General features: G+C 45.6%; 2 protein-coding genes across 2 annotated transcripts in view; both read right to left on the bottom strand.

Annotated features, from left to right (window-relative positions):
- Positions 1–13,180, bottom strand: part of nelfb (negative elongation factor complex member B) — a 40,298-nt gene extending 27,118 nt beyond the window's left edge. The window contains exons 1-6 of the mRNA XM_055659755.1: positions 12,986–13,180; positions 11,501–11,664; positions 6,320–6,419; positions 4,345–4,575; positions 1,851–2,036; positions 400–512 (exon numbers count right to left, since the gene is read on the bottom strand). Of these exons, the coding sequence (XP_055515730.1) occupies positions 400–512; positions 1,851–2,036; positions 4,345–4,575; positions 6,320–6,419; positions 11,501–11,664; positions 12,986–13,168 (977 nt within the window). The 5' untranslated portion in view covers positions 13,169–13,180. The remainder of the gene's footprint in view (positions 1–399; positions 513–1,850; positions 2,037–4,344; positions 4,576–6,319; positions 6,420–11,500; positions 11,665–12,985) is intronic.
- A 10,115-nt stretch (positions 13,181–23,295) lies between these two features.
- The window catches only part of LOC129711818 (protein Niban 2-like), a 197,195-nt gene continuing 193,850 nt past the window's right edge, over positions 23,296–26,640 (bottom strand). The window contains exon 14 of the mRNA XM_055659753.1: positions 23,296–25,694. Coding sequence (XP_055515728.1) covers positions 25,012–25,694 — 683 coding nt within the window. The 3' untranslated portion in view covers positions 23,296–25,011. The remainder of the gene's footprint in view (positions 25,695–26,640) is intronic.

The raw sequence follows: 26,640 nt of genomic DNA, 5'->3' as shown, positions 1-26,640 counted from the left end.
TCGCAAGAAGGAAGGACGGAATTTCTGCCAATGGGAAACACTCCACGTCAAAGTTGGATAGCCTACAATTGCTAAATGTCATTCAGGAGAACTTTGAATCAGAACTCTGAATCCAAAAGCCCAGCAAGAGGTTGAGCAGTAGTGTACCAATTTTGTTTTTAATTTCGGGGAATGAAGCTGGCCAGGTGGAGTGTGTATCAGCTGGACATTTTTATGGCAGTTGTCACAATTCAGTTAGATGTGGCAAAGTTGTGGAAAACGACAATTAGGAATAAAAGTTGTAAATTGTGGGATGGGCAATTTTACTAGACAGAGACATAGAAGGTTGAATCTTGTGTGTTATAAATGTTCTGTGGATTCTATGTAAGGAATGAAAACGTTCAATAATAAGGTACTCACCCCAATACCTGCTCCTGGCCCTTCTTAACTCCATCCAAAAAACCCTGCAACTCGCGAGCTCTCTTGGCATCGACAAATCTCTCTCTAATACAAGCATCAAGGCACCAAGTAAACTGCAAAGAAATAAGGCAACTAGTTTTGGCACTGATGGCTGCAAGATTTGTTAAATTACAAGTCAGAATTTTTTAATTTTCTTTTTAAGATATTAACATTGAACAAAATTAAACAGTATGAAAGTTTGTTAAAGTAATGAAAATCAAAATTGCAATCTCATTTCCATAATACCTTGGATTAATATAATTTTCATGCTTTATTTTATTATGTCCATTTTCCCTAAAACATACAGGTATGAACTGGCACAAATTTTGAAAGGCAAAACTGCAGATGTCCTGTGTTGCAATGTTGCAATAACAGTGTGGAGAACATATCCCCATATCAAACGCACTGAAGAATTTCGGAAATAATTACAAGAGCATTAAGGGCACATCTTGATTTGGAAGCCTTTCCTGCAGATAAGATGTTAAAGCTGCAGAATTAGACCATTCGGCCCATCAAGGCGGCATGGCAAGAAAATGCAGGAAAAATTATAGCCAGTTTGTCACTTTACTTTCCCCTGTGCTGCATTAGCTGGGTTTTCATAATTGTAAAGGCAGAAGGGAGATGGCTGCACATGTTATTTTGTGAAGCCATATTTCTCCAAACCTTGCCTCTCCATGTACCTGACCAAATATCTTTTAAATATTGTAATCTTTGCCATAGAGGGAGTTCAGAAAAGGTTCACCAGACTGGCAGGACTTTCATATGAAGAAAGACTGGATAGACTCGGCTTGTACTCGCTGGAATTTAGAAGATTGAGGGGGGATCCTATAGAAACTTACAAAATTCTTAAGGGGTTGGACAGGCTAGATGTAAGAAGATTGTTCCCAATGTTGGGGAAGTCCAGAACAAGGTGTCACAGTTTAAGGATAAGGGGGAAGTCTATTAGGACCGAGATGAGAAAAAAAAAATTTTCACACAGAGAGTGGTGATTCTGTGAAATTCTCTGCCACAGAAAGTAGTTGAGGCCAGTTCATTGGCTATATTTAAGAGGGAGTTAGATGTGGCCCTTGTGGCTAAAAGGATCAGGGGGTATGGAGAGAAGGCAGGTACAGGATACTGAGTTGGATGATCAGCCATGATCATATTGAATGGCGGTGCAGGCTCGGGGCCGAATGGTCTACTCCTGCACCTATTTTCTATGTTTCTATGTACCTGTCACTGACACTTCCTTTGCCAGTTCGATCCTTGTACCGTCTGTGTGTAAGGTTTCTCCCTCATGTCTCCTTTAACTATTTCTACTCTCACACAGAATCTATGCCCTCTGGACTGAGACTCCTCTACCCTGGGAAAAAGACTGTACCCATCCACATTTTCTACACTACTCATGAATTTATAAACCTCTACAATGTCACCTTGTGGCAAGGATCCACGGAACATATTTCACTGATATCCAGGTCATGCAAAGACATCAAGAGTTCTGCCCGCAGCGTGCAATAATGGACATTTCTTGTTCGTAGGAAGAGAGTCCGTAGGAACTGAAGCACCATGTCATACAACTTCACATTTTTCCCAATCATATTGGTTAATTTCTGAACCACCTATACACAGAAGGAAAACAAAAACATGAGAACATTGCAAACAACAGGCTTTCTCCATATCTTCAATTAAACTTAACATGTTAGAATATATATATTGACTGTTATAGAGTGATAGAGTGTGGAAACGGGTCCTTTGGCCACAACATGTCCCAGCTACACTAATCCCACCTGACCATGTTTGGTCCATATCCCTCCAAACCTGCCCTACCCTTGTCTTATATATTGGGGGTAGTCTCAGCCTCAACGACCTCCTCTGGCAGCTTGTTCCATAAACCCTCCACCCTTTGCATGAAAAAGTTACCCTTAAATTCCTATTAAATATTTTCCCCTTCACCTTGAACCCATGTCCTCTGGTCCTCGATTCCCCTAGTCTGAGCAGGAGATTATGTGCATCTGTGATCTATGTGCATCTGTGATCTATTCCTTTCATGATTTTATACACCTCAATAATACAAAGTCACATAAATAGTCTGAAATGAAGTTAACCATATACACTTTACAAATAATTGAGAGAAAGTCAAATGCGAACAAACCTGCCAATTTTGGATCCAGTTTCCCTGATATCTTGCACCCTAACTGGACTAGTCTACCATATGGACCTTGTCAAAAGCATTGCTAAAGTCCATTTCTACCTCTCAGCCTTCAGCAATCTTCTATGCTATCGCTCCAAAATACTCAATCAGATTTGTGAAATATTATCTCCTCTGCACAAAACCATGTTGACTGATCAGTCCCTGTGTATCCAAGTTAACATAAATCGTGCCCCTTCGTGCCAACAACAACTTCCAATCAGAGATGCAAGACTCATCGGTGTCGTTTTCAGGCTTATCCATACTTCCCTTTTTTGGGCAAGAAAATGACTTTACTGGTATCCAGCTTTCTGGTAGCTCACTGGTAGCTAACGAAGGTGCAGATATCTCCACCAGAGCACTGGCAATCTCCTCCCTTACTTCCCTTAACACCATGGGATAGAACCCATCCTTCCCTGTGATTTATTCTCTCTAATGTGCTCCATTATTTCTGGAACTTGCTCCTTTCTGACCCAGATTCAAATCTACCATTCCTTATGAAAGGGTTGCACATTTCAACACATAGCGGGAAAATAATTTCCCATTAGATTCCACTAGATACTTTTGTCTACCTTCGATATTTCCTTCGCTCCATAGATGCTGCTGCACCCGCTGAGTTTCCCCAGTACTTTTGTCTACCTTCCCATTAGATTACTTGGTACATTTTTTTTTAAGTTAATAATTTTATTTTTCTCCATAAATGGAATCTTCAACAGCATTGGAATATTCATAATTTTAAAAGATCTCAATCACGTCACATAGGGGTCACCCAGCACATTGACGATGATGAAATGTGCAATAAAGCATTTACATTTCAAGTGAACTCAGACTATCTAGACTTTATAGTCATATATCACGGCACCAGGCCCTTCGACCCAAAGTGCCCACACAGACCATGAAGCCTCAACTACACTGGTCTCAGCTGCCCGCATTTGGCCCATAAACCATGCCTACTCATGCACTTGTCCAAATATCTTTTAAATGTTGTTATGGTATCCGTCTCAACTACCTCCCCTGTAGCTCCTTCCATATACTCACGACCATTTGGTTCCTATTAAAACTTTTCCCTCTCACCTTAAACTTATGCATTGTAGTTCTTAATTCCCCTACCCTGGGAATAAAATTATGCATTCACACTATCTATTCCCTCATGATTTTATGCACCTCTATAAGATCACCTCCCAGCCCTCTAGGGAATAAAGTCCTAGCCTGCCCAACCCCCCCACATAGCTGAGGCCCTCAAATCCAGACAATATCTTTGTAAATCTTCCCCGCACATTAACCCTCTCCAGTCTGCTATGCCACAAATGTGACCTTGGTCTGAAAGAGTTACTTTATTCTCCTCTGTGAAATTAATGTTTCTTTGCCCATATTCAGTCCAGAATGTGTAACTAGGGCAGTAACAAGCAGCACCAAGCTGTTATTGGTTTGTGTGTACTGTATGTCACCACTGATGGGCTGAAGGTGGATGCAAATATTCATTCTTGTACTACAAAAACATGCAATTTAAAAGATTATGCCATATTCCACATGTACAAACTATATTCCAGGTTATTTATTAATGACAGGAATTGCAATTTGAGAACAATGAAAGACATATGCAAAGACACACTGTCTGCTAATGGACAAAATTATGCTTGCCACTGAAATGTATTCCTTCTATGTTGCCAAGAACTTTAAATGGCTAGTACAATTGTAAACTTTTCTAGAAGTATTGATAATGTTATTGTAATCTGTACCTCTCCCTGGCGTCTTGTTTTGGGGGATGCCGAGAAGAAGTTATGCAGGACGGAGAGTTCACTGCTGAAGAGCGCGTTTTCTTTCTCAATTATGTACTGTTTCAACAATGGGGAGACTTCATCTCCAAATAAAGCCTGGTTATCCTGCCAGATCTGACGTTTGACCTCTGTGGCACATATCTTGTAGAGTTCCTTATCTGCCATTACTAGCTTTAGCTTTTCTTCCGGCACCTAGAGCAAAGAATGCAAGGCAGGATTGTTATGAAAAAGAAAGGCAAGCATTGGATGAACTAGGGAGATGAATTCTGGGTATCCAGCATGGATAGCCAACATCCTTCCCTCCAATCATTCTTTCAAACATTAGTTTGAAGAGTGTATTCATAACTTGACAATAATTAGGAAACAAAATACTGCACGGTGGCACAGCGGTAGAGTTGCTGCGTTACGGCGAATGCCGCACTGGAGACCCGGGTTCGATCCCGACCACGGGTGCTGTCTGTATGGAGTTTGTACGTTGTCCCCATGACCTGCGTGGGTTTTCTCCGAGATCTTCGGTTTCCTCCCACACTCCAAAGATGTACAGGTTTGTTGGTTAATTGGCTTGGTAAATGTAAAAATTGTCCGTAGTGTGTGCAGGATAGTGTTAATAAGCGGGGATCGCTGGTCGGCGCGGACACGGTGGACCGAAGGGCCTGTTTCCACGCTGTATCTCTAAACTAAAACCGAAAGTCAAGATCACCTTGGTATCAATGATATAGATAAAAAGACCAATGTGAAGGGAGCAAGGTCATAATGAAAGAGCAGGAACTCCAAGGTTGCAAGCTCAGGGTTACTTCCGGTGCCATTTGCCTATGTTTATGGGAATAGGATGAAAGGCCAGATGAATGTGGGGCTAAGGAGACAGTGTAAGAAGGAGGACTCACAGGCCCTACAGCCCAATATACCCACGCCGGCCAAAATATCTAACTGGATGATGAGGACATTAGGGAGGGTTATTTTCATATTCTCATGGATCTCAATATTAAGGTAATAGTGTTGGTTATCTTGAAATACGTTAAGATCCTCAGTGACAGATGGAATCTATCCCAGGATATAGGAAGGGTATTAATGGATGAGAATGAACAAGGCATGATTAGTGAGTTTGGAGATGACAGTAAAGTAGGTGATATCGTAGATAGTGAAGATGGTTATCAGGATCTGTTGGGGTAACAGGCTAAGGAATGGCCAAAGGAGTCCTGTGTACACAATTGTGTAGAGGTGAATCAGACAGTACCATTGCTTAAGGAAAGACCGTTCAGAAGCTGAACAAAGTTGATCCCGAGTCTGACGGTGTGCACTTTCAAGTTTCTGCACGTTTTGCCAAGACTCGAGGACCTGAGCTATGGGGAAAGGTTGGGCAGGCTAGGAGTTCATTTTGGAACCCATGAGGTAAAGGGGCGATCTTGTAGGGATGTAGAAAACCACAAAAGGATTTGTATGGCTGTAGAAACGGAGTTTCGTTTGAGCCTCACTGAGGTTCAAATGACATGGAATAAATATTGAATTGAATATTGAATTTGAATTGAAGATAGGGTGAATGTGCAGTTTTTTTTAATCCTGGGAAGAGGAATCAAGAAACAACGGACATAAGTTTAAGCTAAGAGAGGAAAGATTTAATAGTAACCTGAGAGGCAACTTTTTATATGGAACCTCCAGAGGAGGTAGTTGAGGCAACAACAGTTAAAAGGCATTTGAACAGGTAGATGGATGGGAAGATTTTGAGGGATATGGGCCAAACGCACGCAAATGGGACCAGCTTGATTGGCATGGACAAGCTGGGTCGAGGAGCCTGTTTCCGTGCTGTACAACTCAGGCTCAGGTTTTGATATTGTAGGCGGCAGGACCTCTTTTGGAGCTGTGTGACTGTGACTCTAAAGACCCTCGAGCTCAAATTTGTGTTAAATAACAAGTTGTCATTTTCTGTAACTATTCTGACCTTGGGCAAGTGCTTCATCACACACATTACAACGGGTTGTATCGAGGGGACTTTAACCAATGGAAAACATTTCCCCAGCAGATCTTCCAGCTTGTTGTACCTAGGGAAAATGATCAGAAAATATTAGGTAATAATAATACATTTTATTTGTATAGCGCTTTTCAAGGACTCAAAGTCGCTTTACATGGTGAGTCAAGAACAAAACAAAATAGACCAGTAGAATTATACTACCCATGTGCACAAAAGTGAAGATGAGCTTTGTGTGAAACTATATATAAAAAAAAACAATTACACATGCAACGTGTGAAGTCCCAGATGACACACACACACTATTCCAGGTACTTTTCAATTTCACCTTGCACCAGCAGAATTTTAATAGTGTTAAAAGGAGAAAGCACAATGAGCAACTACCTGAATTAAGGACTAACCTCTATACATTTATAAACAATTTTTAATCATGGTATGAAGTCTTTGCTTTTAACCAATTAAAACTTTGTGAAGTCCTGCCTCAAAATGTAATTCCTAACTTAAAATTTTTAAAAAGATCAAAGCCCTTTCATTTTACAATTCACCTGAACTTCATTGCTGTTAATGAAGCACTTATTTGATTTGACAAATTGTATGAAATTTGGAGAATGTCATTTTTCTAATACATAGTGGCTCATGTTGTTTTTTTCAATTAACCGACCTTTATGGTAAGATCTTACTCCATTTTAATATTTTTAAATCCTAAGAAATGTACACACCTTTTCCTTCCAATAAATCGACGATTTCACCACATTTTACTGAATTCTTTTAAAATTAAAAATACATAACACATTTCAAAATATACACTTTCAATCTATTTTTGTGCATTTGAGAAAGGATGGGATAATGTGCATCTCTCTGCAGTTATTAGAATAACATTACTGTGTTCATCGGGGCACCAGTATGACAAAAAGAAAAACTGAAAACCCGATATGTGCATATTTATTTCACAATAGAAGGGCGACATTGAATCCAAACAAGCATTTTTAAAAGTTAACAAAGGATAAGGATAGGCATAGGGCAGAGAAGATGCACAAGGAGGTTGCCAGGACTGAGTTATGTTGAGCAGGGTAGGACTTCATTGCTTGGAATGCAGGAGACCCAGGGGTGATTTTATAGAGGTGTATAAAATTTGGAATAGATATACAGGTGCACAACCTTTTATCTGAAAGCCTTGGGACCAGACACTTGTCGGATTTCGGACATTTTCGGATTTCAGAATGGAAGATTTTTAGCGTAGATTAGGTAGGTAGAGTTGAAAAGTCTGGAGCTGCTGCCTCCTCCCGGGTGACCGGGAGACTCATTGCATAAATGTTAGTCAGTTAGTTTGGAGGGATTTTATGTGGTGGTGGTGGAGTCGGGGTGAAGGGGGAAACTTTAATTCTTAGTCCCCTACCTGGTCGGCGACTCCCAACCTCGCGGAGCTGGGGGCTCCGTCCGGCCGCGGGCGGCGCCGGTTGGAGCTCCGACCCCGGCAACTCTACCCCTGGCTGCGAGGCGCTCCAAATCCAGCACGGCCCGCGGCCGGACGTCCCAGCTCCGGGAATGTCAGGAGTCGCAGCGCTGGGATACCAGCGGGGAGCGGGCAATGCCTTACCGGGTCGCCGTGTGGCAAGCTCCGGAACGCTGTGGCCGCCCGACACACAACATCGCAGAGCGTCGCTGGATTTGGAGCCGTGGAGCTGGGGGCTCCGTCCGGCCGCGGACGGCGCCGGTTGGAGCTCCAACCCCGGCAACTCTACCCCTGGCTGCGCGGCTCCAAATCCAGCGACACTCCGCGATGTTGTGTGTCGGCGGCCACAGCGCTCCGGAGCTTGCCGCACGGCGACCCGGTAAGGCATTGCCCGCTCCCCGCTGGTATCCCAGCGCTGCGAGGCCGCCGACTCCCGACATTCGCGGAGCTGGGGCGTCCGGCCGCGGGCCGCGGGCCGCGCTGGATTTGTAGCGCCTCGCAGCCAGGGGTAGAGTTGCCGGGTCGGAGCTACAACTGGCGCCGCCCGCAGCCCCAACGGCCACAGCGCTGCGGAGCTTACTGCACGGCGACCCGGTAAGGCATTGACCGCTCCCCGCCTCTCCGACCAGGTAGGGGACTAAGAATTAAAGTTTACCCCTTCACCCCCCTTCACATAAAAGCCCTCCAAACTAACTGACTAACATTTAAGCAATGATTTACAGATGTTTAAGCGTCTCCCGGTCTCCAGGGAGGAGGCAGCCGCTACAGTAGTACAGACCTGGGTTGACCGTGGGTCGTTTTGGGTCAGGTTTGGCGCCAAACGCGAGCTTTGGTGCGCAGACGACATCTGGAAAAAATGGCCGGTTTTCGGAGCTTTTCGGTTTCTGGAACACCGGATAAAAGGTTGTGCACCTGTATAGTGAATACACAATCTTTATCGCAAGGTAGGGGAATCTAGAAGTGGAGGCGATAGGGGAAGGTTTAAAAGGAACCTGGGGTGCATCTTCCTTAGCTGTCAGAGAAAGTAGTTGAGGCAGGTACAACAACATTTAAAAGACAATTGGACAGGTATATGGACATGTTTAGAGAGATATGGACCAACCTAGTCAAATTGGATTAGATTAAATGGGGCATCTTGGTCAGAATTAGCGATTTGGGCCGAAGGGTCTGTTTCAATATAATATAATTCAACGACAATCGTCTAAGCTATGATAGAAACATAGAAGCATGTTGACAATTCTGAAAAATACATGGAATATAACAATCAGTTAGGAATACTCAAACCACTACACCAATGTTTGACACGGCAACAACTTTAAAAGGTACTTTCACCATTCTCAATGTGATAGCATTTTGCTCCACTGATCTACTCTTGGAGCCGCGGTCTCCGGTAAGAAGTGGCCGATTCGGAAGTCTAAGCTGTTGAGGGAGTTCTTCCGTTCCGACGTCGGAGTTCCATCATTCCGGCGAGAGGGCCTAAACATCGGGCCGCCCATAGCGGCGACCTCGATAGGCCCCGACCACGGGTGAACATCAAAGAGGAGGATGACTGACTTTGGGCCTTCCCACACAGTGGGAAACTTTGATTCCACTGTGTGGCGATGTTTATGTTAAAGACTATCGTGTTCTGTGTTCCTTTTTTTTCGTATGGCTGTATGGTGACCCCAAATTTCACTGTACCAATTGGTGCATGTGACAATAAATGTCTCTTGAATCTAACCTTCCAGACCAGCCTATCATGCAGCACCTTGACAAAGGTCTTGCTATAGTCCATATAGACAATATCTACCACACCACCCTCATCAATTCTTTTTGTCACTTCTTCAAAAATCTCAAATTGGTGAGACTCAATTTCTCATGCATAAAGCCTCGCTTCTATCTCTAACCAGTCTTTGCCTTTCCAAATCCATGTAGCCAAGGTGAGATGGGCAAAGTTTAAAGGAGCTGTGCAAGGCAAGTATTTGCTTTTGCACAGAGGGTGGTTGGTACCTGCAACTCGCTGCCAGGCTGTTGGTGCGATAATGGCGTTTAAGATACTTTTGGAAAGACATGGAATGGAAGGTCATGAATTATGTGCAGGCAGATAGGAGTCGGTCTTGGCATCATGTTTGGCAAAGACATTGTGGGCCGAAGGGCCTGTTTGTGTGTTGGACCTTTCCATGTTTGTGTGGCCTGTCACAATCTCCTCTACTAGCTTACCCACCACTGATGTAAGGCCCATCTGTATACTTCCCAGGATTCTCCTTGCAGCCTTTGAGTGTACCTCTCAAGGGATTCACAATCCCAGCTGCCTGCACCAGACATATGTCTCGTTTTTCTTGACCAAGAGCCTCAGTATCTCTTGTAACCTGGTGTTACCTAATCCTGGCAGTTTTGTTCTTCACTCTAACAGGTAAATGCTGGCCTCTCTGCAAATCTTACGTTTAAATGCCTCCATTTGCCAGACACCCCTTTTACTGCAAAAAACTCCCACAATCAACTTTGGAAAGTTCCAGTCCCATACTGTCAAAATTGGCCTTGCTCCATGTAGGTCTCAACATTCTGGACCATCTATATCGATAACCATTTTAAAATTAATAGAATTATGCTGACTGGTCCCACAGTGCCCTCACTAACCAGTCAGTCGCATGCCCGGCTTTATTTCCCAAGCAGAGATTGAGTTTTCACATCTCTAATTAGGCCCTCTACATATTGATTGACTGAGCAAATTCTATGCCACACAATTCCTTAGCACTGTGACTGTCCCAGTTGATGCTTGGAAAGTGTTAAATCCTCATTATTACAACCCTGTTATTATTGCAGCTATCTTCCTCTATATTTCCTCCTCTAACTTTTCTGTATAATCTCCTCAAAGTGCTAACCCTCTTCTTGCTTCTCAGTTCCACCCATCAAGCTTCACTCGATGACCTTCCAAGAACATCCTCATTATATAGAAAGCATTTTATTTATGCTTGGTTTGGGAACAGCTCCATCTACAAGAAATTGCAGCAAATTATAGACACACCCTAGACCATCACACAAACCAACCTCCCTTCCATTGACTACATTTATACCTCACGCTGCCTCGCAAGGCCAGCAACATAATCAAGAACACGTTGCACCCTGGCCACTCCCTCATCTCCCCTCTCCCATCAGGCAAAAGGTATAGAAGTGTGGAAACCACCAGATTCAGGGACAGTTTCTTCCCAGCTGTTATCAGGCTACTGAATCATCCTACCACAACCAAAGAGCAGTGCTGAACTACTATCTACTTCGAAGGTAGACACAAAATACTGGAGTAACTCAGCGGGTCAGGCAACATCTCTGGAGAGAAGGAATGGGTGACGTTTCGGGTTGAGACCCTTCTTCAGACTGAAGTACTATCTACTTCATTGGTGATCCTCGGACTATCCTTGTTCAGACTTTGCTGGCTTTCCCTTGCACTGAACGTTATTTCCTCATCATGTATTTATACACTGTGAAAAGCTCAATTGTAATCATGTATTGTCGCGACAAGTTTTTCACTGTACTTCAGTACACATGACAATAAACTAAACTCAAACTGCAGTATCGGCACGATGATCAGCACCCTCCACTTTATCACCCCATCCCGTCTCCCACCTGCATCATTAGTACCGTACAACATTGAGTCCTGTCCCCATTTCTGCCACATGTTTGTGTGATGGCAGTTGCACCCCAGTCCCGTGCGATCTGTAACTTACCTGTCACCATCCTTTCCTTCTGATGCTATGGTGGCAACTTTATCCAGCAGTTTATCTCGTAACTCATCAAACACAGACTGGTGGAATTCCAGCCGGGGAATGCTGTGCAGGTCGAGGAAAGGCAGAGCCGACTGCAATGATGGCAGCAAGATTCCATTTTCAATCTGAGTGTTTGGAAAGGGATAATAATGTTCAAAAATGAACAAGGATTACCGGAGGTGGTGATGGGGAGGAGAGTGAGAGGAGGAGAGAAGGAAGAGGGGGATAGGGATGGGGGGAGAGAGGTAGAGGATGGGGGAGTGGGGTAGAGGAGACGAGGGGAGAGGGTGGGGGGGGGAGAGGGTGGGGGGAGAGAGATAGAGGATGGGGGGAGAGAGAGAGAGAGAGGATGGGAGAGAGAGATTAGATGATGGGGGAGAGATAGATGGGGATGGGGAGAGAGATAGATGAGGGGGAGAGATAGATGATGGGGGGAGAGAGATGGGAGAGAGATAGATGGGGGAGAGAGAGATAGAGAGATGGGGGAGAGAGTAGGGAGAGAGAGATGAGATGATGGGGAGAGATAGATGATGGGGGAGAGATAGATGATGGGGGAGATAGATGAGAGATAGATGATGGGGGAGAGAGATAGATGGGGGGGAGAGATAGAGATGGGGGGGAGAGATAGAGATGGGGGAGAGAGATAGATGGGGGGGGAGAGAGATAGATGATGGGGGAGAGAGATAGATGATGGGGGAGAGAGATAGATGATGGGGGAGAGAGATAGATGATGGGGAGAGAGAGATAGATGATGGGGGGAGAGAGAGATAGATGATGGGGGAGAGAGAGATAGATGATGGGGGAGAGAGATAGATGATGGGGGGAGAGAGATAGATGATGGGGGAGAGATAGATGATGGGGGGGAGAGATGGGGGATAGATGATGGGGGAGAGAGAGATAGATGATGGGGGAGAGAGAGATAGATGATGGGGGAGAGAGATAGATGATGGGGGAGAGATAGATGATGGGGAGAGAGATAGATGATGGGGAGAGAGATAGATGATGGGGGAGAGATAGATGATGGGGGAGAGAGATAGATGATGGGGGAGAGAGATAGATGATGGGGGAGAGAGATAGATGATGGGGGAGAGAGATAGATGATGGGGGAGAGAGATAGATGATGGGGGAGAGAGATAGATGATGGGGGAGAGAGATAGATGATGGGGGAGAGAGATAGATGATGGGGGAGATAGAGGATGGGGGGAGAGAGATAGATGATGGGGGGAGAGATAGAGGATGGGGGGGGGGGGGGGAGGAGAGAGCCCGACATTGACAAATCATGGGCTCCCCTGGTGCTGCTCACCCTCGGCCCCCAACCTATTCCCGGCCCTTCTCTCTCCCCCCCTGCACAGTCCACATCCGACCCACCCACCCTGCCCCCTCTTCAGCACTGCAATCCCCCCTCCTCTCCTCCATCCATCCCTCACCCTCGCCGCCGCCTCGCACCTGGAACTGGTCGATGGCCTTAAGCGGCTCTGCACAGTTGGTCAGCGTCTCCTTCAGCTCATCCCCGCTCGCAATGCCGAGCTCCTGCAGCCCCGAGAACATGGCGGCGCCTCGGCGCGCTCCCGCCGCAGGGCGCGTCACCGCCATCGTGCGCGCTCCCGCCGCAGGGCGCGTCACCGCCATCGTGCGCGCTCCCGTCACAGGGCGCGTCATCCCCATCGCGCGCGCGTCACCGCCATCGCGCGCACTCCCGCCACAGCGCGCGCCCCCCGGTGCCGACCCCCCGACACTGACCGTGATCTCCAGCCGCCGTCACGGGCCCGGCCCGGCCTGACACACATCTTGCCGCCCGCCCGGCCGGGCTGCATCCTCCACACATTTAGCTGCCGCTGCCGCCGCCGCGCTCAGACATTGATGGACTCACTGCCTCAAGTTGACCTGCGAGCTGTGACCTGATCCCCTGAGACCCAATGTATAGGAAGGAACTGCAGATACTGGAGCAACTCAGTGGGACAGGCAGCATCTCTGGAGAGAAGGAATGGGTGACGTTTCGTGTCGAGATCCTTCTTCCTCGTCGGCGGGGTTGATTATAATGTCAGGGTTGCTGCAGAGTGAGTGGAGGGCTGTGTGTTCAGAGGGGGTGAGGTTTTAGTAGGTAAGGGGAGTGGAAAAGTTGAGATGGTTGATGTCACGCCGGCAGTTAGAAATAAAGAGGCCTAGAGAGGTTAGAAGGCCGTTTTGGGGAGTTCAAGAGGGGGACCGGTGGAGACAGGAGAATACAATACAATTAACTTTTTCCGTTGGGAACTTTGGTTTCTGCACCCACACAACAAAAGAAACAATTTTACAAGACACACAGCCAAACTCAATTCACACTGAATTTCCCCCTCACTGTGTTTAAGAGGGAACTGCAGATGCTGGAGAATCGAAGGTTACACAGAAAAGCTGGAGAAACTCAGCGGGTGCAGCAGCATCTATGGAGCGAAGGAAATAGGCAACGTTTCGGGCCGAAACCCTTCTTCAGACTGATCGGGGGTGGGGGTGGGTGGGGACAAGAAAGGGAAAAGGAGGAGTAGCCAGAAGGCTGGAGGGTGGGAGGAGACAGCAGGGGAGCTGAGGAAGGGGAGGAGACAGCAAGGACTAACAGAATTGGGAGAATTCGATGTTCATGCCCCGGGGGTGTAGACTCCCCAAACGGAAATATGAGGTGCTGTTCCTCCAATTTCCAGTGCTGCTCGCTGTGGCCATGGAGGAGACCCAGGACAGAGAGGTCGGAGGCGGAGTGGGAGGGGGAGTTGAAGTGCTGAGCCACCGGGAGGTCAGCTTGGTTATTGCGGACCGAGCGGAGGTGTTCGGCGAAACGATCGCCCAACCTCCGCTTGGTCTCACCGATATAGATCTGCTGGCATCTAGAGCAGCGGACGCAATAGATGAGGTTGGAAGAGATGCAGGTAAACCTCTGTCGCACCTGGAACGACTGCTTGGGTCCTTGAACGGAGTCGAGGGGGGATCCGGTGCTGCTCGCTGTGGCCATGGGGAGACCCAGTCCGGTGCTGCTCGCTGTGCCATGCTCCACTGGGCCTGAAGCCCTCACGCTGCTAACTCCCACTCTCCCGGGTTTGACTCCACTGGGTCCTAGTGCCAGTCGACCCAGCCTGGTCTACCTCAGTGGCAGTTCGACTGAGTCTCCTCCCCCCACCCCCTCTAACTGTAAGTCTCCTCCCCCCACCCCTCTAACTGTGTGGCCCCTGCCCTTCCCCACCCACACCACAGCCCTCTCACCCCCCCACCCCCTGACCACCCACCCACCCCCCCACCACACATCGCCTCGTCCCCACCTGCCTTCCTCTGGCCCCAACCCCCATCCCTGTCGAGTGTTCACCATCCCCCCCGACCTCCCCCTCTCCAACACCGAACGGTCCGTCCTCAACAGAGGTCTTACCTTTGTCCCCCTCCGTCCCCCTCCGTCCCCACCTCAATGAATTCCGCGCCCACCATGACTTGGAGCGCTTCTACCGTCGCCTCCGCCTCACAGCTTTCTTCCATGGGAAGGAGTCCTCGCCCCCCCACTGATGACCCCTTTTTCCGTCTCCAACGCACCCCCTCCTCGTGGAACCCCCCTCGTGGCCAATTTCCGGCTTTAGAACATTTTATCAATAACTGCCGTCGCGACATCAACCGCCTCAACTTCTCCACTCCCCTGTCTCACTCCAATCTCTCACCACAGGAACGTTCTGCCATCGACTCACTCCGCAACAACCCAGATTTGGTTATCAAACCCGCTGACAAGGGAGGTGCCGTGGTAGTCTGGCGCGCCGATCTCTACAAAGCTGAGGCCACGCGCCAACTATCGGACACCTCCTCCTACTTACCCCTGGACCATGACCCCACTGACGAGCACCAGGCCACCATCTCCAGCACCATCACCAACTTCATCCACTCCAATGCCCTACCCGACCGAGCCTCCAACCTCATCGTTCCCCAGCCCCGCACAGCCCGATTTTACCTTCTCCCTAAAATCCACAAACCTGATTGTCCTGGAAGACCCATTGTCTCCGCCTGTTCGTGCCCCACCGAACTCATTTCCAAATACCTTGACTCCATCCTATCACCCTTGGTTAAATCCCTCCCTACCTATGTCCAAGACACCTCAGACACTCTCCGTCGTCTCCGCGCATTCAATTCTCTAGGCCCTCACCCCCCCTCATCTTCACCATGGACGTCCAATCACTATACACCTCCATCCCCCACCACGATGGTCTCACAGCCCTCCGGTTCTTCCTCGACCAGAGAAGCAACCCATACCCAGCCACTGACACTCTCCTCCGCCTAGCGGAGCTGGTCCTTACCCTCAATAACTTCGCGTTCGACTCCTCCCACTTCCTCCAAATACAAGGCGTAGCTATGGGCACACGCATGGGCCCCAGGTATGCCTGCCTATTTGTAGGTTACGTCGAGCAATCCTTGTTCAATACATACCAGGGCCCCATCCCCAACCTCTACCTCCGCTACATCGACGACTGCTTTGGTGCCACCTCCTGCACCCGCACACAACTGACTGACTTCATCCACTTCACCACTAATTTCCATCCGGCACTGAAATACACCTGGACCATTTCCGACACTTCCCTACCATTCCTTGACCTCACTATCTCCATTGCAGGTGATAGACTTCTAACCGACATACACTATAAACCCACTGACTCCCATGGCTATCTGGACTACACTTCTTCCCACCCTGCTTCCTGTAAGGACTCCATCCCCTACTCCCAATTCCTCCGTCTACGCCGTATCTGCTCCACGGATGAGGCGTTCCACACCAGGACATCTGAAATGTCCTCACTATTCAGGGAACGGGGGTTCCCCTCCTCCACCATAAATGAGGCTCGCACCAGGGTCTCTTCCATACCCCGCAACACTGCTCTCTCTCCCCATCCCCGCACTCGCAACAAGGGCCGAGTCCCCCTAGTCCTCACCTTTCACCCCACCAGCCGTCACATACAAAAAATAATCCTCCGTCAGTTTCGCCACCTCCAACGTGATCCCACTACTCGCCACATTTTCCCATCTCCCCCCATATCTGCCTTCCGCAAAGACCGCTCCCTCCATAACTCCCTTGTCAATTCTTCCCTTCCCTCTCGGTCCACCCCCTCCCCGGGCACTTTCCTTTGCGGCCGCAGGAGATGCAACACTTGTCCCTTTGCCTCCCCCCTCGACTCCGTTCAAGGACCCAAGCAGTCGTTCCAGGTGCGACAGAGGTTTACCTGCATCTCTTCCAACCTCATCTATTGCGTCCGCTGCTCTAGATGCCAGCAGATCTATATCGGTGAGACCAAGCGGAGGTTGGGCGATCGTTTCGCCGAACACCTCCGCTCGGTCCGCAATAACCAAGCTGACCTCCCGGTGGCTCAGCACTTCAACTCCCCCTCCCACTCCGCCTCCGACCTCTCTGTCCTGGGTCTCCTCCATGGCCACAGCGAGCAGCACCGGAAATTGGAGGAACAGCACCTCATATTCCGTTTGGGGAGTCTACACCCCCGGGGCATGAACATCGAATTCTCCCAATTCTGTTAGTCCTTGCTGTCTCCTCCCCTTCCTCAGCTCCCCTACTGTCTCCTCCCACCCTCCAGCCTTCTGGCTACTCCTCCTTTTCCCTTTCTTGTCCCCACCCACCCCCACCCCCGATCAGTCTGAAGAAGGGTTTTGGCCCGAAACGTTTCCTATTTCCTACGCTCCATAGATGCTGCTGCACCCGCTGAGTTTCTCCAGCTTTTCTGTGTAACCCTCACTGTGATCGAAGGCAAAGCCTTGTCTCTCCCCTGCTCTCCATCCTCTCCCGATGTTAAAGCCCCCGAGGGCGATGGAAGGCCCGCGGCCATTAAAGCCGCGACGGCGATGTAAGGTAGCAATGTTACAAAATTTTGAGATTTAAAAAAATCAAGTCTGCAATTTATCCCATCAGATAAAGCATAACAATAAGTTTAATTTGACACCTAATTCACTTTCATATCTCAAGTAATAAAAAGTTATGGCCATTTTCATACTCGGAAATTAGCATCTTGTTCCCTATTGATGTTCTATGGACATAACAAAAAAGCTGTGATCGTGGACAGTCAAAAGCTCATAACCTTCTTAAAAATTAAGAGAACTGAATGAAATTTTCAGTTATCATAGATTGAAGCATTCTGAAACAAATATAAAATAATCTTACTTGGATGACCTGAAATTAAAGCATATAATTAGTTAGTTACCCAATTGTAGCTAATTTCAAACTTCAATTACTAGATCTAAACATCTATCAATTTCTTAATAAATGATTAACATTTTTAAATAGCCCAAGTGTCCAAATAATATTCACAAATAATTCACAATAAAACATGATTTTTAAATCTCATTTACATCAATTTATAGGCCAAATGGAAGGAATTTAGTGTTCAATTGCTGTAAATTAAAGTCAATTTAAATCGGCTTTCTAGTGGGTTCCTGTGAACGCGCTGGTTTAGAACGTTCACATTGCGCTGGATTTGTGCCCTCAAGTGCCCAGAAAAATACTGCGGGATATAAAGAGCCCAAAATGAACTACTCGCTATAGAAAACTTTATATACAGGGTTATATACAAGCCCCATTTAATGTAAAAATAAGGTACATACCTTTAATTGTTTGCTTTATAAAACCCTGGGGCTGCGAGAGGTTGCGAGTTTAGAGAGTGATTTTTAAACTACTATAAATATTATACAAGGCCATAAAAACTAATAATACCTTTTGCGACGGGGTCTTTCAGCGATTTTCCGTTAATGATTTACTAGGCTGAACATTTTCGATTGGAACAGCCTAGTAAAAATCGCGTTTTAAACCCGCCCCCTCTAAACAGCGCCAAAATCGCGCACACGGGGTAGGGCAGATGCTCAGCCACGATTCAGGTACGTTTTGAAACATACCTATGTAAGGCCCTGGTCTGGGTCTTAACGTTGGAGCCCCCGACGGGCGATGGCAAGTCCTGTGGCCGTTAAAGCCGCGCCGGGTGATGTCAGGCCCCGCTCCGGGTCGTTTTCTTCCCCGCAGTTCAGGCGGGAGAAGCTGCCGCCGCGGGAGCTCCGAAAAGCGGTCTCCCAACAGGGACCCGCGAGCTCCCGGTGTCACCGCCCACAGGCCTGCAGCTGGTGCCTCCGAAGCTCCGAAGTACAGCCGCAGCTGCGTGCCACCACAGATCCCCACGCTCTGAGGCCGGCCAGCCCTACGATGGTAAGTCCTCAGGCTATGCAGGCTGCGCGACTGGAGCCCCCAGGTCGTTCCGGCTGGAGGCTGCTCCATGGTGCTAGGTCCCAACGACAACGGAGACCCGACAGGGAAAAGGTCGGGTCTCCCATGCAGGGAAGAGATATAAAAATGTCCCCCCCCCCCACACATATACAAAGTTAATAACAATATTTAAAAAAACACAGCAAACTACATTTAATGGCACACATTTTTTTTTAAAGGCAGATGGACTGCAGGGGCCGCTGCCATTACAGCGCCTCCCAGAATGGTTCATCACTGGGTGGTGTGGACTTCCCATAGAAAAAGATATGGAGGCGGATGCGACGTATGAAAGGTTTTAGGTATGTCAAGAGGAAATAATTAGTTAAGACCAAAGTTGGACCCTTGAAGAGTGAAAAAGGTGAATTTATTATGGGGAACAAGGAAATGAGTTGAACAGGTACATTGGAACCGTCTTCACTAAGGAGGACACAAACAATCTTCCTGATGTACTAGTAGCCAGAGGATCTGGGGTGACGGAGGAACTGAAGGAAATCCACATTAGGCAGGAAATGGTGTTGGGTAGACTGATGAGACTGAAGGCTGATAAATCCCGAGGGCCTGATGGTCTGCATCCCAGGGTACTTAAGGAAGTGGCTCTAGAAATTGTGGATGCATTGGTGATAATTTTCCAATGTTCTATAGACTCTGGATCAGTTCCTGTGGATTGGAGGATAGCTAATGCTATCCCACTTTTTAAGAAAGGCGGGAGAAAACGGAATTATCGACCAGTTAGCCTGACATCGGTGGTGAGGATTCTGCTGGAGTCAATCATAAAAGATGAAATAGCGGCACATTTTGATAGTAGTAACAGGATCGGTCCAAGTCAGCATGGATTTACGAAGGGGAAATCATGCTTGACTAATCTTCTGGAGTTTTTTTAAGATGTAACTAGGAAAATGGACAAGGGGGAGCCAGTGGATGTAGTGTACTTGGACGTTCAGAAAGCATTTGATAAGGTCCCACATAGGAGATTAGTGGGCAAAATATGGGCACATGATATTGGGGGTAGAGTGCTGACATGGATATAAAATTGGTTCGCAGACAGGAAACAGAGAGTAGGGATTAACGGGTCCCTTTCAGAATGGCAGGCAGTGATTAGTGGGGTACCGCAAGGCTTGGTGCTGGGACCGCAGCTATTTACAATAGACATCAATGATTTAGATGAAGGGATTCAAAGTAACATTAGCAGATAACACAAAGCTGGGTGGCAGTGTGAACTGTGAGGAGGATGCTACGAGAATGGGGGGTGACTTGGACAGCTTGGGCGAGTGGGCAGATGCAGTTTAATGTGGATAAATGTGAGGTTAACCACTTTGGTAGCAAAAACAGGAAGGCAGATTAATATCTAAACGGTGTCAAGTTGGGCGAAGGGGAAGTACAACGGGATCTGAGGATCCTTGTTCATCAGTCAATGAAAGTAAGCATGCAGGTACAGCAGGGAATGAAGAAAGCGAATGGCATGTTAGCCTTCATAACAAGAGGAGTTGAGTACAGGAGCAAAGAGGTCCTTTTGCAGTTGTACAGGGCCCTAGTGAGACCACACCTGGAATTTAATGGGCAGTTTTGGTCTCCGGGTTTGAGGAAGGGCATTCTTTCTATTGAGGGAGTGCAGCGTAGGTTTACAAGGTTAATTCCGGGGATGGCGAGACTGTCATATGCTGAGAGAATGGAACGGCTGGGCTTGTATACTCTGGGATTTAGAAGGATGAGAGGGGATCTTATTGAAACATATAAGATTATTAAGGGTTTGGACACGCTAGAGGCAGGAAACATGTTCCCGATGTTGGTGGAGTCCAGAACCAGGGGCCACAGTTTAAGTATAAGGGGTAAGCCATTTAGAACGGAGATGAGGAACCACTTTTTCACACAGAATTGTGAGTCTGTGGAATTCTCTGCCTCAGAGGGCGGTTGAGGCCGGTTCTCTGGATACTTTCAAGAGAGAGCTAGATAGGGCTCTTAAAGATAGCGGAGTCAGGGGATATGGGGAGAAGGCAGGAACGGGGTACTGATTGTGGGTGATCATCCATAATCACATTGAATGGCGGTGCTGGCTCGAAGGGCCGAATGGCCTACTCCTGCACCTATTGTCTATTGATTCTTTTAACCATTAATCGCCACTAATGCAGTTTACAACAGCCAATTAACCCGCAAGCACATCCCTGTGAGAGGAAACCCATGGGGTGAATGTACAAACCTGCACGCACTACCCAAGGTCCCTGCAGTGACAACACTGAGCCATCCTGAGAAATTGAACAAACTGCTGCTTTGAAAATAAGATTCTCCTTCATCATCGTGCGCCTAGTCCAACATTAGAATATAATTATCACTCTATTGTCTTGTACACCTTCCATCTGGAACTACCTCCTGCAGCTGCTTTCTGCCACATTCCCACAAGTTATCCCAATTTTAGGTTTATTAATCACATACAAAAATGGTTTGCTTCAACTGCTGAGGCAGCACAGCTGCCACCTCACAGCGTCAAAGAGTCCCAGGTTCGTTCCTGACCCAGGGTGCTGTTTATGTTGAGGTTGCACTTCCTCCCTGTGACAGCAGGGGTTTCTACTGGGCGCTCCGGTTTCCCCCCACATCCCAAAAATGTGCGGGTTTGTATGCTAATTGGTCTCGTAAAATTGTCTCTAGTGTGCAGGGAGTGATGAGAAAATGGAATAATGGGATGGTTGGGTGTGAGTATAGAAGTTGGGATGTAATGTTAAAATTGTACAAGGCATTGGTGAGGCCAATTCTGGAGTATGGTGTACAATTTTGGTCGCCTAATTATAGGAAGGATGTCAACAAAATAGAGAGAGTACAGAGGAGATTTACTACAATGTTGCCTGGGTTTCAGCAACTAAGTTACAAGAGAAAGGGTTGAACAAGTTAGGGCTTTATTCTTTGGAGCGCAGAAGGTTAAGGGGGGACTTGATAGAGGTTTTTAAAATGATGAGAGGGATAGACAGAGTTGACGTGGAAAAGCTTTTCCCACTGAGAGTAGGGAAGATTCAAACAAGGGGACATGACTTGAGAATTAAGGGACTGAAGTTTAGGGGTAACATGAGGGGGAACTTCTTTACTCAGAGAGTGGTAGCTGTGTGGAATGAGCTTCCAGTGAAGGTGGTGGAGGCAGGTTCGTTTTTATCATTTAAAAATAAATTGGATAGTTATATGGATGGGAAGGGAATGGAGGGTTATGGTCTGAGCGCAGGTATATGGGACTAGGGGAGATTATGTGTTCGGCACGGACTAGAAGGGTCGAGATGGCCTGTTTCCATGCTGTAATTGTTATATGGTTATATGATTCGGTGGGCTAAAGAGCTAATTTCCATGCTGTATCTTAAAAACTAAAACTATTTCTTGTAGTTATATTCCTACAGAGTCAGAGATTGCACAAATAGAATTCCTCACACCATTTATTTTGGGCACACAACACAATGGCATCATGACAAAAGTAAAATATAATTTGTAGAGCCAAATTACAACTATGTTGAGCTGAATTTATATTCTGAATAAAAGGAGTTGGTACTAGGTATCATGACACATTATAATATGAAAGAGTTCAAGAGGCATGACATGCTCATTGAAAGTTATGGAGAAACAAGGAACTGCACATAATGGTTCACAAAAATAGACACAGAGTGCTGGAATAAATCAACAGGTCTGGCAGTATCTCTGGAGAACATGGATAAGTGCATTTTGCGCCAGGACCCTTTAGAAAGATACGTTGAGACAGTGGACACCTAGTGAGAATGTGCAAGATTGAAATTAGCTCTCTCTCATCCTAAATGTACCAAGTGTTTGAATTACATTGGATAACAAGAGAGGTATAATTTTGCAATTATGAGGAATTACTTATATTGCACACTTTTCTTTTGGACATATATGGGCAGAGATTTTTGTCTGTGTAGATTCTAGACCCATGTACATAGACAAAGCTAAAAAGTTATGGAGTGGGTCCAAATAACTATGAAGCAAGTAATTTCCTGCATCCTAATTCATGCAGGTTATGTCCCTATGTCCACTGATAAGGTACAAATCCCAAGGCCACCTGGTCTTGCATTGGTTCCAGCTCCCGAGGTAGAAATTGCTGAAACGTATCTACTCTCTTTTCTTTGGACTTCAGAGATACACTATGGAAACAGGCCCTTCGGCCCACCGAGTCCATGCCGACCAGCGATCACCCCCGTACACTAGCACTATCCTACAAACTAGAGGCAATTTACAATTTTACCAAAACCAATTAACCTACAAAACTACGTCTTTGGAATGTGGAAGGTAACCGGAGCACCCAGAGAAAATCCACAAGATCATAGGGAAAAAACTACAAACTCCGTACAGACTGCACCCGTAGTCAGGTTTGAACCAGGGTCTCTGGTGCTGTGAGGTAGCAACTCTTATCGCTGCAACACTGTGCCACCCCACTCTCTAAATTACTTACAAAGTCTTCCATATCATTCTGTGTCTGAGCATTGCAGGCAGGCAAAACTGTATATAATCACACGCACACAGAAACAGATTGGTCCCAATGAAAACTTTATTAAATGTATACTTCGTTAAAAGCGACAAAATATTCTGAGCATCATGATTATCGGTAATGTTTTTAAACCCCTCAAGTTGAAACCCCTTCAATAATAAGAACTAAATGAGTGTTAAGTAAGAAACTGCCTCTAGTGGAATTGTTTAAACATCAGATCATACATTTTCATTATTTCTATTCATTTTCCTTATTCAGTCAGTAAAATCTGTTGAACATAAAACTATGATATAATAGAGATCCCACTTAATTTCATATAAAAGGCCATGCCAAGAACCATTAACTACAAGCAGGCCACCAATATTTAATAGTTAAATAAGCATTCAAGCTAAATAATATGAAATAAAATTCTCTTAAATAAAAGTAATTTTCCAATAAGCCTGGCAGCATGTAGGTCATGTAACATTTGGCCTAAAAATTAAGGCACACAATTGGTAGAATGCAATAGGTTCAATACTTTAGGCCCCTAGCCAGTAATAATTCTTAGCTCTGCTCAATATCAACATATAAACTAATTGACTAAATTCACTGGCTAGATTTGCATGCATGAAAGAGCAGATGATGTATTGGTTATATTCAACTACGCAGCAATAAGTGAAAGCGAACATCTACCCCAGTCATATATCATGAAAAATGAATAATCGTGTAGATAGCACAATTTAAATGTGTTTCTAAACTTTGGAATAAACTTCCAGGATTACTTCAGAAAGATGTAACCAGAGATTTGTGCAATATTTCCTGTGGTTTTCAATGGTGATTTGCAATTTCTTTAAACATTTATTTGTCTTGCATTATTTAATTAATTGTCAGAGTAAGATAGAACTTAAAAGGCTTCCAAACCAGCTGGTCAATCTTGTAAGATAAATCTGATGATTGTTGGTTATTGCTGAATAAACTATTGAAGGATCTTACGATATGAAACGGACAGTGTAATATTATTAATTGCACGTACGTACTAATTGTTTCAAATGTGTGTTTCGGTTTCAAGTACTTTGGAATAGCTAGCAGTTATTATATTTTTGTCAAGTTTTCTGGTTTTGATAAGTATGTGTCATAATTTAGAAAATGTAACATTCTCAATAAAGTTGACAACCATAAGCACTTTAAAATTACTATTTTGTGTTTCATTCGTTGTAGAGAAGTGTAATACCTTGTCATTATGTGACAATTAGCCATTTGACCTCAATATGAAGCATCTTTCTCAGTCTTGACAAAGAGAATCCATCTTTGAATATCATGGTGAAATGAATTGTGATTTTACATTGTTGACTGAGACGTATGTGTACACTTTCATCGCTGACTATGAAAATGAAATATTACTAATTTAAAAAAAATTGAGATTAAAAAAAAATCAAAGCTAAATCTTTTGTAAATATTTGAAGTGCCAGAAGATAAAATAACATAATAATGGGAAGATAAGGAGGACATAGAGATAATAAGTGTTGCAGAACTTTCAAACAGATGGTACATGATTGTCAATGCTGTGAGGAAATTCCACATAGATGCAAACAGAAACAATAGGTGATTCCTGAATTCCTGAACTTACTGTCAAAGAATGATCATTTTCCTACTGAGTTTCAGTGTATTCTGTTCTAACTGATGTACCAGAAAAAAAATGCATTCTAGGCTAATAAGCCACAAAATTGTTTGATTATTCATCACAGTACCAACAGCAGCCAAATTCAAATATTTCAGTAATTAAGGTATTGAAACTTCCTCTCCTGTTTCTTTGTCACTAGAATCCTTTTGTTGGTAGACATTAGCTTTCTCTTGGTTTGATTCATCACTTACTTCATTGAAAGCAATTACTGATGAGCTGGGTCTATTTTCTATGTGCTCGGCAGCAGAAGGACTGAGGTCACACTCATGGGAGGACTGCACCGATTCTTGGCAATTCTGGGGCAGCTCATTCTTCGTTTCTTCAGAAGGATTCGACTCGGGCACTATTTCATCCTTGCAAACCATTCCATTGGTCATGGAAGTATCCTCTGCTGTATTTGGTACGGTTGTTTCAATTTTTCCTATTGTTAACAGGTCGCGAATCTCTTTCACACTATCAGGTGACTTGACTGGACTGCAAGGTTCTGAAGAGCCACTGCTTCCAACCTCCTCTACCTCTGCTATTTGTTTGATATTAGTGGCCATGTCAACTTCATAAGGACGCGAAATGCCGTCATCCTGAATCATGGACACGACTTGCTTCATCCTTCTCCGTTTCTCAGATCCACTTGCTGGGTCACTGCTTTCTTCATTGGCCATCTCATTGTTCCAGTTGATATTTTGGGCTTCTCCGAGAAGGAGCAGGTTGGGGTCGCTGCCGGACATGACAATGCTGTCTCTGAAGAGGTTGTGTTTTCTTTGCACGGCTGCTTCCTTCACAGCTAGGAATTGTGTATTAAAAAAAGTATGACATTATCATTACTATAATCAAAAACTCAGGTATATGCTGTTCCCCCCTCACATTTCGATTGGGCAGTTTACACCACAGATAGTCCTTGCTTTCTCCCTCCCCTCCTCCTTCCCAGCTCTCCCACACGCCTACTGTCTCCGCCTCTTCCTCTCTTTATCCTGCCCCTCCCCGACATCAGTCTGAAGAAGGTCCTCGACCCGAAACGTCGTCTATTCCTTCTCTCCATAGATGCTGCCTCACCCGTTGAGTTTCTCCAGCATTTTTGTCTACCTAGGATAATCAATGTGTATAATGATTTGGATAATGCTTAGGATAATTTTGTGTATAAAAGGATTCAAATTCCAAGGAGCAAATATCACTAACGACTTTTATGGGACCACCCATATTGAAGCAATGACCCCAGACTATCCTTGACCGGACTTTGCTGGATTTACCATGCACTAAACGTTATTCCCTTATCATGTTTATATACACTGTAAATGGTTTGATGGTAATCTTTCTGCTGACTGGCTAGCACGCAATAAAATCTTTTCACTGCACCTAATAAACAATATTTGCACCGCATGACAATAAATTAAATTGAACTGAGACTGAAAGGATGTTCAGGTCAATGTCTACTGAAAAAATGTTCTGAATGCTGTAGACAACAATGGATACAAACTACAAACATGCCAAACTACAAATGTGTGCTGGTCCTATACTTCCATTTGGAAGAGAACGGGCTAATTAGGGCTGGTCAGCAAGATTTTGTCCACAGCAGATCATATCTTATGAACGCAATTGCATTTTTTTTGTGGAGGTGACAAAGGTAATCTCTGAGGGTAGGGCTGTGGATATTGTCTATATGGATTAAAGTAAGGATTTTGATAAGTTTATACGGTTGATTGACATAATTAAGATGCATGAAATCCAATGTG

Source organism: Leucoraja erinacea, chromosome 31, assembly GCF_028641065.1.
Source record: "Leucoraja erinacea ecotype New England chromosome 31, Leri_hhj_1, whole genome shotgun sequence".
NCBI classification, from domain to species: domain Eukaryota; kingdom Metazoa; phylum Chordata; class Chondrichthyes; order Rajiformes; family Rajidae; genus Leucoraja; species Leucoraja erinaceus.
The sequence above is the reverse complement of the archived record's forward strand: the minus strand, read 5'-3'. Positions and strand labels throughout refer to the sequence as shown.